This window comes from Gallus gallus, chromosome 1, assembly GCF_016699485.2.
Source record: "Gallus gallus isolate bGalGal1 chromosome 1, bGalGal1.mat.broiler.GRCg7b, whole genome shotgun sequence".
NCBI lineage: Eukaryota > Metazoa > Chordata > Aves > Galliformes > Phasianidae > Gallus > Gallus gallus.
The window spans coordinates 177,320,867-177,332,943 of record NC_052532.1 but is presented as its reverse complement, the minus strand read 5'-3'; the positions used below and the strand labels follow the sequence as shown (position 1 = coordinate 177,332,943).

General features: G+C 39.5%; 1 protein-coding gene across 1 annotated transcript in view; it reads right to left on the bottom strand.

Annotated features, from left to right (window-relative positions):
• The window catches only part of MIPEP (mitochondrial intermediate peptidase), a 68,280-nt gene that overhangs the window by 18,716 nt on the left and 37,487 nt on the right, over positions 1 to 12,077 (bottom strand). Inside the window, exons 15-16 of the mRNA XM_417136.8 lie at positions 11,102 to 11,176; positions 6,397 to 6,516 (exon numbers count right to left, since the gene is read on the bottom strand). Of these exons, the coding sequence (XP_417136.3) occupies positions 6,397 to 6,516; positions 11,102 to 11,176 (195 nt within the window). The remainder of the gene's footprint in view (positions 1 to 6,396; positions 6,517 to 11,101; positions 11,177 to 12,077) is intronic.

Below are 12,077 nucleotides of genomic sequence, written 5' to 3'. Positions count from 1 at the left end.
CCCCAACACAAAGCTCCCCATATGCAAAGCTTTAGCAGCACCTCATAAATTGCGCTCTTTGGGCATTTAGTGCTCTTTTAAATACTTATATATTTAATTGATTGCAAACAATTTCAGATTTATTTTGCAAGGCTGAAATTCTCAACATTCTGAACACTCTCTCCAAATCCTCTGGATCGTTTCAATTTTGTTTTTCATGGTTTTTGGAATCTTTGTCAACTGGAGGATCTTCTATAAACATTCTAGGTAAACTCACATTCTAATCATTAAGAAAAACACTGAATAGCAGTAATTCCTGGACAGACTGGTAAACTCCATTTAAAACGTCTCAATCTGAAACTAAGCTCTTTCCAGCTGTTACAGCATGTTTTCTTCAAGTTGCTTCAGCCATAACTCTTTTATTTCTTTTAACCTAGCTTTCAGTTTTACTTATTCCCTAAGATTACCTTAGCTTAGTTTAGATGACCTAAGAAAAATTGGGAAGGTTTTAGATAAAGTAACACCAAGCTACAGTTAAATTTAATAGATAGCTACTAGTTTTCCTTTGTTACCAATAATTTCAAGATTCACGTTCACCACTTGAGTCAAGGTTTCAGAATTCAAAACCACTTTTACCTTCAGTGGTCAAGGGCTATCACTGCCTCATCACTTGCCTCACACGATTATTTATTCTCTTTTCTTATCTTACTGACATTTGCATGTCCTGTTAAACAGGACACCAGTTATGACTACATATTATTACTGATCACTCCTAAGATGTAAGAAAAAATCGTAAGACACAGATAGCGGACTTAGTAGCAAGATAATTCTCTCAAACTGCCAGCCATAAGTCAGCTGAGGAATGGGCCAAGAATTATACTCTCCTGCTCTTACAATGCAGCACCACTACTGATAATGAATGATCATCCAGAGGGACCTAGACAGGCAGTGGGCCCAGGTGAACCTCATGAGATTTAACAAATTCAAATGCAAGATCTTGCACCTGGGTTGAGGCAATCCTCACTACCAACACAAGCGGGGGGGTGAAGAGATTGAGCGTAGTCCTGCTGGAAAAAAACCTGGGGGTAGTGGTAGATGGGAAACTTGACATGAACCAGCAATGTGCCCACGTGGGTCAGAAAGCCAACCATACCCTGGGCTACATCAGAAGCGGCGTGGCCAGCAGGGAAATGGAGGTCATGCTGCTCCTCTACTCTGTGCTGTGAGACCTCACCTGGAGTACTGCATCCAGATGTGGAGTCCACTGTACAAAAGAGACATGGAGCTGCTGGAGCACGTCCAGAGGAGGAACACAAAACTGATCCAAGGGATGGAACACCTCTCCTATGAGGACAGGCTGAAAGAGCTGGGGCTGTTCAGCCTGGAGAAGGCTCCAAGGTGACCTGATAGCAGCCTTTCAATATCTAAAGGGAAGCTATAGCAAAGAAGGGGACAGACTCTTTAGCAGGGTCTGTGGTGACTGGACAAGGGGAAATAGCTTCAAGCTTAAAGAGGGTAGATTTATGTTAGATATAAGGAAAAAATCTTTTACAGTGAAGGTGGTGGTGAGGCACTGGAACAGGTTGATGCCCTGTCCCTGCAGACTTTCTTTATGACCTTTAAAGGTCCCTTCCAACTCTAAGGATTCTATGATTTTATCATGACCAGTACAAGACTGCAATACTGAAATTCAAAAACCACACTGTTTCCATGGTCTCCACTTTTGAACTCTGGTGTGCTTAATACAATTGAGCATGAGGTCAAGTTATCTTTGAACTCTTAAGAAAATGCTCTTAGGAAATAAAAAGAGATATGTACCTCTCCTTTTGCTCTCATGCATTCTTAAACACTATAAAAAGGGGAGCTGGGAAAGGGACCTGGCCATTAGGCAACAATATGTGCTGCAGAAGGACATTTAAACCTATCTCCTCTCTGCTGGGAAGCTAGTTCTGACTCTCTACTAGACACCAAATCCTCTTCAGCTGACCAACTTACCAGATGTCTTTATATGCACCTTATTAATGAAACCTTTATGCTCTCAGCAACCATGGGCAAGCCACAACTTCCTGTAGTGCCTGACAGACTCCACAAGCACACTCCAAATGTTATTTTACATCTCATCCATTGATTTCCTCTGTGAAGAACACAACAGACATAATCCCAGCAAGTTCAGACAAGGATTTAAGTGGGGCCTTCCAAGGTCAGGATCCCTGTCTGGGCAGAGTCCCCTCAGCTGCAGGAAGAAGAAATACTAACAATTACATTGGTGGTACACCATTTTTTCATACGCTTCTTCCCTCTAGGGTATCTGTAACAATAACTACCTTGTTTTCTGTTGGCAAACTAACATATTTGGTCTTACAGATGTTTTGGTCTCTAATCACTAACATCCATAGGCCATTAACAAATTCTTTTATTGCCAAAGGAAACTGCACTCTGGACAGAAGTATAGAAGCATAATTAAACCTGTAACCAAATGTAATTTTTAGGACGCAAGTAGAAGAGGTCCTTCTGGAATAATGTGTACTTAATGTGCTAGAACAAAAAGGTATATTAGCAAATTATTTAATGTTTCAAAAATATCAAGAGCATCTCTACATAGCAATGTGTTCCCTCCTACCACATGTAAATACAATTAAGTGTGGGGGTTAATTCCAACATTACATTCTATACTCAAGTATCTACACAAAAGATCCATATATTTATATGGATAGTATACAAAGTCAAATGAGATCATTTTGGTGTAGGAGATATTTGTATTAATTTTGTATGTAGGTAAGCAACTTAAAAAAAAAACCCACATATCTTTATGATTATTGGAGAAAAAAAAAATCAGAGCTTTCTTTCCCCCCCCCCCAGTTGACAATATCTCCATATTAGACCTGATTATTCTCAGAGACTCTAGTTCCTATGACTTTGATTTGTTTCAGGTGAAAGTCAAATGTTCATGGAGATCTTCAAAAACTGTCTGGATGTGGTCCTGGACAACCAGCTCTAGAAAACTCGATAGACAGTTCGAGGAGGTGTTAGGCCAGATAGAGAACCCTTCCAACCTCAACTTTCTGTGATTCTCTGATTCTGTATTTCTAAAGAAAAGATTAACATATTTGTGAAACTGCAAAATGGACTATTTGGCAGCAATCTACAAAAAAAAACCCAGATTCATTGTGCCTTACTCTTCAAAACCATTTTTCCTTACAACTCCAAGCCAGATCAGCAACTCCCAGCAAACCTCCACGTAAGACCAAAAAAAAAAAAAGAATCCAAATTTCAAACCATTTTGCTATTTCACAAAGAAAATTCAGGTAAGATGATTTGGGCAGCTGGTGTTTATTGCAGAACTACTTCATCATTGCGAACTCTTTCCTGTACCTGCAGGAGGCTGCAATCTTCACTATCAATTCAGACCCTGTTTATCCTATGTCTCATTTTTTGTTTCCATATTAAACCAAAACCCACAGCCGGAGATAGGAATTATTAGGCTTGGCACAGAACTAACAATGGATTATCATTACATTTTGATGACTGTTTCAAGAGAAAGTAGTTTTCAAGTCTGAACTTTGGGGACAGGCAGGTGACTAATCAACAGATCAGAAGGAGAAATTTTGGTCATGTTTCAGGTGGATCAAAGGGTCACCTGATACTTTTTAAGAAAGCCTCTCTGGACATCTTGGACAAAAAGGTAGAAGAGACCAGGAGAGAGATGCTAAAAGCAGACAATGGTATCAATTGCAAGGCGGGCCACAGTAAAGCAAACTGGCATCAGAATTGATGAGAAATAAGCTATGATTTGAAGAAAAGTTGTCAGAAAAGGCAGAGCACTGCATTCCCCAGAGCACACAAATTTCAACACCACATACATTCAGGAAGATATGGCAGGAAAATGTGTGCTCATTATTATTTGGTTTATTTCTTCGAAGAGTAAAGAAGATTGCTTCCTTTTTAAGGATTCAAGAATCCAGCCTGCGTAAAATAGCTCTTCATTTTCAAAACTCAGTAACAGATCTCTGGCAACAATACCACCAGACACTACAAAAACAGGCAAACAGATATAGTTCCTTGCCCCCACCTGGCAGTCATCAAATTCTGGACTTGGTAAGAGAGCAAAGAAATCCCAGAGGAATTTCACCCTTCAAAAGCCAGCAGCAAACTAGGTATCCTTTTGGAAAGATAAGCGTTAGCCAGAAATTGAGATTTGCACTCCTCAGGAAAACAAAGCCTTGTGGAAAGTTGTTTCTTTGTGCTTCTGTCAGTAAAGTCTCTACTCACTTTCCTTTCTGCCTTGCATGCAGCACTAGCTTCTGTGACTGTGTCTACACAGCCAATGTAAACACTGGTGCACACACTGCCAACTGCCTCAGTGCCTGTAAAACCTATCTCAATGGCAAATACAGACTTTGACAGGATTTTCTTCCCTATATCCCTCCTGTTGCTGGCGCGCAATATAGGATACCTTCCTGAGGAGGATGCTTTGGTTTATCTTAAAATAGGTATCATTTACACAGGAACAACAGCATTTACTTACTAGACGTAGCTTAAGTTCCCCATTTTGATAGCACTGTAACAAAAAGGTGCACAGAAACTGTCCTCTTATCTGAGCCGTGCCTCTGAAAGACAGTAATCCATCTGCTCAAGACATCTGCTGTGACTACTTCAGAAAATGATAAAACTGAAGCCCAAGGATATTTACTAAGTTTATTTGCCTGTCAAGAACTGTAAGAGCGAATTAAGGTAAATTTTATCAGGAAATAATAATGGATGCTTGTGCAGCCCTGACAAACAATGCTACTATGGTAAATGGCAAGAATTACTTTTACCCAGCACCACTAAAATGTAAGATATACAGGCCTGAAAGAATAATTCATAACTGAGTCTAAACTGCTAGGAAGCAAGTAATATTCTAATTATCAAGACATTTTTCTTTGTCAAGTTTATATATGCACAGCAAAATGACAGATGAAAACAACAGCTGGTTTCTCTTACCATATTTCAATGTCTAGCTCCAAAATGAAAGGAATATCCTCTCATCAATTAGAAAAAATAACTTTCCATCTCCATGACATTTACTTTTTTCTATATTGTAAAATAAGCTGAAAGCAAATCTTAGATTTGTAAAAAAGGTTGCAAAATTAGCAAGCCAAATCACAGGCATGAATTAGGCCACAGAGTGCTGTCGCCTTTCTAATGTCATTTCTCATTAAATTTTACTGAAAGTTAAACTGTATTAAAGTCCTTGACCAGACACATTAATTTTACATTCAATAACTGTGAAGAACACAGACACTCTGATAATTCAAGAGTTCACAGTATTTTTTGTTAGGATAAAGCTCCTTGCCAAAAACTTGTTACTGCTCCTCATACTGAGGCTACATTTGTTATGAGATGTTGCACTCCCTTGAAGGCAATAGCTAAAACTATTTTTTTTTTAAATGGAACAAAAAATGCCAGCTAACTTTGAAAGCAAGGAACTGTTCCATTTCCATTCATAGGATAAATAACACCTGCAGATCAGTGGTATAAAACAACACTCATTAAGTTCCTAAGATGTCAGACATCATACTCTGAAGGTATCTTGCTTCCTCTTCTCCAGCTTTGCTGGGCCAGCAGAAGCAGAGTTTTAATGGGGAGAGGACTTAAGCTGGATCTGGTAACTTCCCTCTCTGAGAATGAGGGTAACATTTTTGGCAAGGAAAAAAGGAGCACGTTCAGATGCTCACGAGGTGCAAGACAAACGCACTATTAGTCACAGTGAAGATCAAAATTATGTATTTCAGCAGAAATCAAGAGTTTAAGGAACACTTTGAGCCTGTGTTACAGAAACAACATGAAAGAATAAATGACGTGCCAGAAGTTACAGCAGTACAGTGGGAAAAACTGTCTTTGAAGTCCTACTTCATACTGACTCTCTTTCACGTACTGACAGTGATGTTATGTAAAAACCAACATGCAGTACAGTGTTTACTGCCTTTCACAGACAGACCTTTTCAAAGCTAGAATAAACCCACTTTCCAATGAATTGTTTCCAGTGCTTTACTTGATTAGGAAAAAAAAATAAAGAAACAACAAGAATAAGTTATTTAATTCAATGTGGTAAGCTATACTCATACAAAAATGAGTGTGGAAGCTTTCCTATGCTGTAGGGAACCTGTTCTAGCAGGGGGTTGGACTTGATGATCTCCAGAGGTCCCTTCCAACCACTACAATTCTGTCAAAAATGTGTTACTTATCTATGATTTTTAGATAAAAATGTCCAACACTCAACTCTCTGGATAAAGAAACTAAAAGAAAGAAAACTCATTCATCATGACAATTCAACAATAAGCATGTGAGTGTTGGGATTTGGGTGGAGGAGAAGTAGGGGTATTCATACGCACAATAGTGTAGCACAACTTTTTTATTTGCTATCGTTCTACTCACCGTATTAGGTACATGTGGCAAGCCATAAACTTTCTCCTGTGTTTCCTTTAAAATTTCTGTGGTTGATTTCTGTAGAGGATGTTTCCCGTGGTAGATTTGGTCCAAGGCAGCATAAAAGACCTAAAGACATACAATACGTTTGTCTTAGGCACATGGTATTGGTATGTGACAACATAAAAGGCATGCTTACACCAAAAAGGTGAATGTTTCCAAAGGACTATATTCCTTCCGTTTGACTAAGCTATCTTCTAACATGCAGAAAAGAAGTTAGCCATGACCCACAGTCATTAATGACATGGCTAGATTTGTGTCCTAGATAGAAACACTGAGCAAGAGATTCAGGCACTTAGCAACACCGAACTTAAAAGACAAAGCAGAGCAAGTCCCTAGCTCTTTAAGAAAAGTGACAGTAGCAAGGGTGATTGGGAATATCACCAATGGTAAGCAGCATGAATACATCTGAAAACAAGCTGAACTGACAGCCTAAAAAGACTCACTTTATTCTATCAGCCTAGGTCTCCCTGAGTCATGAGTCATTTTACACTGACATCCCTCTCCTCTCCAAACACCCAAAACAAATACCAGACACTTCAGCATCTGATCACAGAATTTGCCATCCTGCCTCAGCCCAGCCTTGATTCTCTTTTTTAATAACACCCTGTTTTGTTAGGAGCAGCTTGCAGTTGCTCCTAGTGCTCTGCACAAGACGAAGCAGACTGTACTGCAGAAGACCTCTTCTAAAGGAAAATTAGGAGTCAAGTAGCTTGTGGTCAGAGAGCTGGAGCAATACCTCAACACATAGCCAGGAAGTGGGGAAACAGGAGCTGAAGGCCAGTGAAATGGCCTGCCTAAAGAACAATGCAGTAACAGAGAGCAAGGGAAATGAGTCACTGAAGCCAGCTATAAGCTTTCCCCTGATCCTGGCACATGTAAAGCGTGGGAAGCAAGCTATGAGCCAGGCCACCTGGAAAGCATTGTAAAAAAAATCCATCCCTGAAAATAAACTTGGATGAACTTTATATCCATAAGCATTCCCATCTATGAACCACAGTTCTGCGTGTTTACTCAGGCCTTTGAAATGGGGAAAGGAGACATATCCCAGGTCCACAGGATTTTAGATAATGCTGCCAAGGAGCATGCTAACACTTAACATTAAGCAGCAGTTAGACAACCATTTTTACTTGCAGTAAAATACATTTCCCAAAAGACCAAAAAATATAAAAAGGCTGTCAAGTGGTTATCTATCGCCATGCAGTCTTTCCTTTCTGCAGTGACATCACTGATCAGCTTAACTCAATTCTCCAGTTCTTTCTCACTCCCTGCCCACTTGATTACTATTAATATGTGAACAGTCACGGATCTTCTGGTGAAGTTACTGCTGACTGAGAGATGCTGCATGGCAAAAGCTTTCTGAGAAGACATAGGGATTCCCTTATCTTTCCTCTTGACTAACTGATTGCATGAGCTGGAAGAAAACAGAGAGGTTTTATAATGAAAAAAAAAAAAAACAGTGTGATTTCTTATTTTGCCATGACAATAGACTTATTTTCTGAAAGGACAACAGAAGAACCTTTAGGCATTTTCCCTGCTGCTGAAAAATTTGCAAGCATCTCGAATTCTTTTAAAGGTCAAATACTGCAAAGTACTGAGTTGTCAATACATAATATACTCACTGCAAAGCCTGCAGAAAAGGTATAGTCATTAATCACAGTCTTTTTAGACCGTATATTTAGTGGTATATACGTACTCGGGCATTTACAGATTAAAATATGTTTTTATTCAATCGGTTATTATACTTTTACATTAGCATTAGTAACAATAGTTATACAAAGGAATGTGTGAACTCTATATTTGCCACTCAACCAACTTCTCTGGAACATTTTTTCTTAATTAGTAAAGAAAATGGCCTTGCCAGCCAATCTTTTTTTTTTAAATGAGTGCATACTTCTGCAGGCATTATAATTGGAAACTCCAAAAATATGGTACTGAAAGTAGGAAATGACTAATATTATTCAGTGTGGCATTGTGGTAGTTTGGCAGGGGTTGAGACTGACTGAACTATAGTTACATGAGCAATTTGAGGGCAAACAGCCTGCTTAATCGCTGCATCACTGCCAGCACCAGTCAATTACTAGGCACCACAGGAATCCGATCCAAGAGCTGGTTTTCTCTCCCTACTTCTAAATCTACAGGGTCTGGAGTTACCCGAGGACAGAGGTAGCAGCAGCCTCACGGGAGGGGGTAGATGCACCTGAGAGCTAACAGCAGCAGGGAGATCACAAGCTTAGCACATGAGATCACCACAACGGTGATCCACAGCGTCCTGGAGTGTGCCGCCTCCCCGCCAAAGGACAGGAACGTTGTGTCACTGTTCATGGACCTGTGACTGACAGTATTCTTGTTACGCAGGTCCTTGTTGCCCTAACATGGTTTATTTGGTCTCAAACCTTGACAGGGTTATAGCAAATATATATTAAAAGTTGAAAATAAACCCATATCATAGAAACATAGAATGGCCTGGTCAAAGATCATCTAGTTTCAACACCCCTGCTGTGGGCAGGGTCACCAACCACAAGACCAGGCTGCCCAGAGCCACATCCAGCCTTGCCTTGAATGCCCCCAGGGATGGGGCATCCACAACCCCTCTGGGCCACCTGTAATCAATGGAAATATCAATGGTAGACACAGAATAAAAGAATGGACGCATGTGAAAGTACTTCGTCCATCACTTTGGTGATTAATAGTCTGTACACTGGCAAATTACTCGATGCTGGTGGACTTTATGTACAGAGGTCCTCCATTAAGCATTCTCAGCATAAATTTTCTTTTGATCCAGAATTGCTTTCTCCTCTAAAAACTCCTACATGAATGATTTATATTCTTGACTACATTCTTTCTGGATTGTCAGCTATCTCTATACGAGAGCCTTCCAGAGCGAGAAATATGCATTTCAAAATCAGACCTGCTGAGAGGGCTCAGAAGAAAAGCTCATCTCTTACACCTCCAGGCTCACACTGCCTGCACAGTCAACACTATCCAGAGAAAAACCAGCACCACACTGAAAGCACACGTCAAAAATCCATTTAGGTTTAACCAGTGAAAAATACAGGTATACCCTGGATACAGTCTGGTTTTGATTAGTGTAACTGACATGCCTACATTTACAGGTCCACACTCAAGTATTCTATTAGTTTGAAATCACTACAAATTACAGCAAAGAGCAAACTGCAAATATTTAACTAAGTGTTTCTTTTAAATCCACTTCAGCTAAGCAGCACAGCTCACATTTGTGGACAACGCTGAGATCATTTGCACACAAGGGGTTTATCTTTGGAATTGCTTCTTTCCTCATTTCAAAAACAGTGGAAATCCTTAATTAAGGTATCAGCAGAGTCACATCACCTAAGCATTAGGTCAACTCTAGCAAGAAAATGCTTTTGACTTGAAGGGGAAGAAAAAGAGGAGAGAGTGAATTTATACAAATTCCACAGCAGAAGCTTGCAGCATACTGAATGCAGCCAAATTCTCACTGCAAAAAACCAATGTGGCTGAATGCTACGTTACTGTTCACATCAGAGCACTGCCCTAGCGGGACTGAAAAAAACCTACATATCTAGACAAGTTAATACTCTAAATTCCTTTTCTTCCTTTGAAGAAAAGCAACAGTGAAAATGTATTTATGAGAATGACTGACCAATCACATCTGTCCACAGAAAATAAAGACATGTGGATTTAATTACTGCCCCAACACTGAGAGAGGGAAGTTGTACAGCTGCAGTTCAGTCACCGATTCTGTTAACAAGTTGTTTTTTAGCAGCAAGCAGTCACTTTCATAGTGGACCTGCAGATAACAAGGTACTCAAATCATATTTTAGTAAAGAAACAAGATAATGTGACCAAGGTTTATCTCTCATTCTCATTTAATGATCCAAAGGCACACAATACTTTTTCTACTGCAAAGAGCTCTCCCTGAATGATTCTGTGAATTTAAGAACTTAATCTTAAACCACATCTGGAAACTCTGGTACTTTGGTCCTCTTTGAAAGCTGGGGTTTTCAAGATATTTTCCTTTAGATTTAGACATTTAGCTTTAAGAAGACACCATAGAATCACAGAATCATAAAATGGCTTGGGTTGGAAGGAACCCCAAGGATCACCAAGTTCCAACCCTCCTGTCACATGCAGGGCCAGCAACCTCCAGATCTGGTACTACACCAGGCTGCCCATGGCCCCATCCAACCTGGCCTTGAACACCTCCAGGGACGGGGCATCCACAGCCTCTGCAGGCAGCCTGTGCCAGCACCTCACCACTCTCTCTGTGAAGAACTTCCCTCTGACAACTAATCTAAACCTTCTATCCTTGAGCTTAAAACCATTTCCCCTTGTCCTATCACTATCTACCTGAGTAAAAAGTTGATTCCACTCCTGTTTATAATCCCCTTCTAAATACTGGAAGGCTGCAATGAGGTCACCCTACAGCTTTCCCTTCTCCAGGCTGAACAAGCCCAGCTCCCTCAGCCTGTCTTCATAGGGAAGCTACTCCAGACCTCTGATCATAGAACATGTTAATGAAAACAAGCATGAAGATGAGCATCAAAATGTAATCATTTTCATTAAATTTCGCACATTTAGGTAAGGTTTTTACGAAAAATTAAAATATCTTCCATATGTTTTCCATGTAGAGATTAGAAAACAAAGACAATACCTGGAGTTGCATATCAGCTGCAGCACACACCTTTTTGGACTCACACAGTCTTGACACCATGTTTTTCGGTAGTGGCTTTAAAGAAAAAAATCAGAACATATTTAGAATTGTTGTAAATTTGTTAATAGTGCACTTACTATTAAAAGAGAACGAGACAGGAAAAAAGGACTTGGCAATACTAAAAACATCTTTGAAATGCATTGCATTGAGGAATTAAAAATGAGGAAGGAAATCTCATTTGCTAAAGCATGAAATGGGAAACGGAGATATCAGCAATAATTTACATAGCACTCAAATCCCAGTGTTTGTTCTTCCATGAAATGCTTCTATGTTGTCTTAGATGCTTGTTAAAAATACATGACTATCTTTAGAAATAAAGAACAATGGATTGGGCAGATCAAGTCCCCACAGGTCATAATGACTAATCCTCAAAGTAGATATTACAATGGATTCTACCGCTGTCTTTGAGCATCGCTCATTTAGACTTACTTAACTTCCACTGAGCCAGCAGAGTTTCTATATGATCAAATGGGACAGCATGTGGCCTTTTACCCTTACCTGCAAAGATTTGTTTGGTCACAATGATCAGTCGGTATCTGTCCCTTGAAATTTTTACCAAAGTTGAACTTATTCTACACCTATGGCACTAAAATTATCCATGCCACCACAGACTGAAAGTTGGGGACATTTTTCAAGTCATTAAGCAAACTGCTCTTGACTTTCTATCCAGATATGTATAAATATATCCACAGACTGTTTAATGTCAGTTTTTTAAGAATATCTGTATATGAATGCTTGACCTTAGATTTCTTCCATTGCTTCCTGAAGCTTTTCAATACATGTTTTTCCTAGTAAGCATATTCTCTTTTTTGCCAGCAGTTTTATTAACAAATATATTAAATATGTCAGAAATAACTGGGCTTTGCTGAAATATTTTAAAAGTTATTACAAGTTGTATAACGTATTACAGATGTTT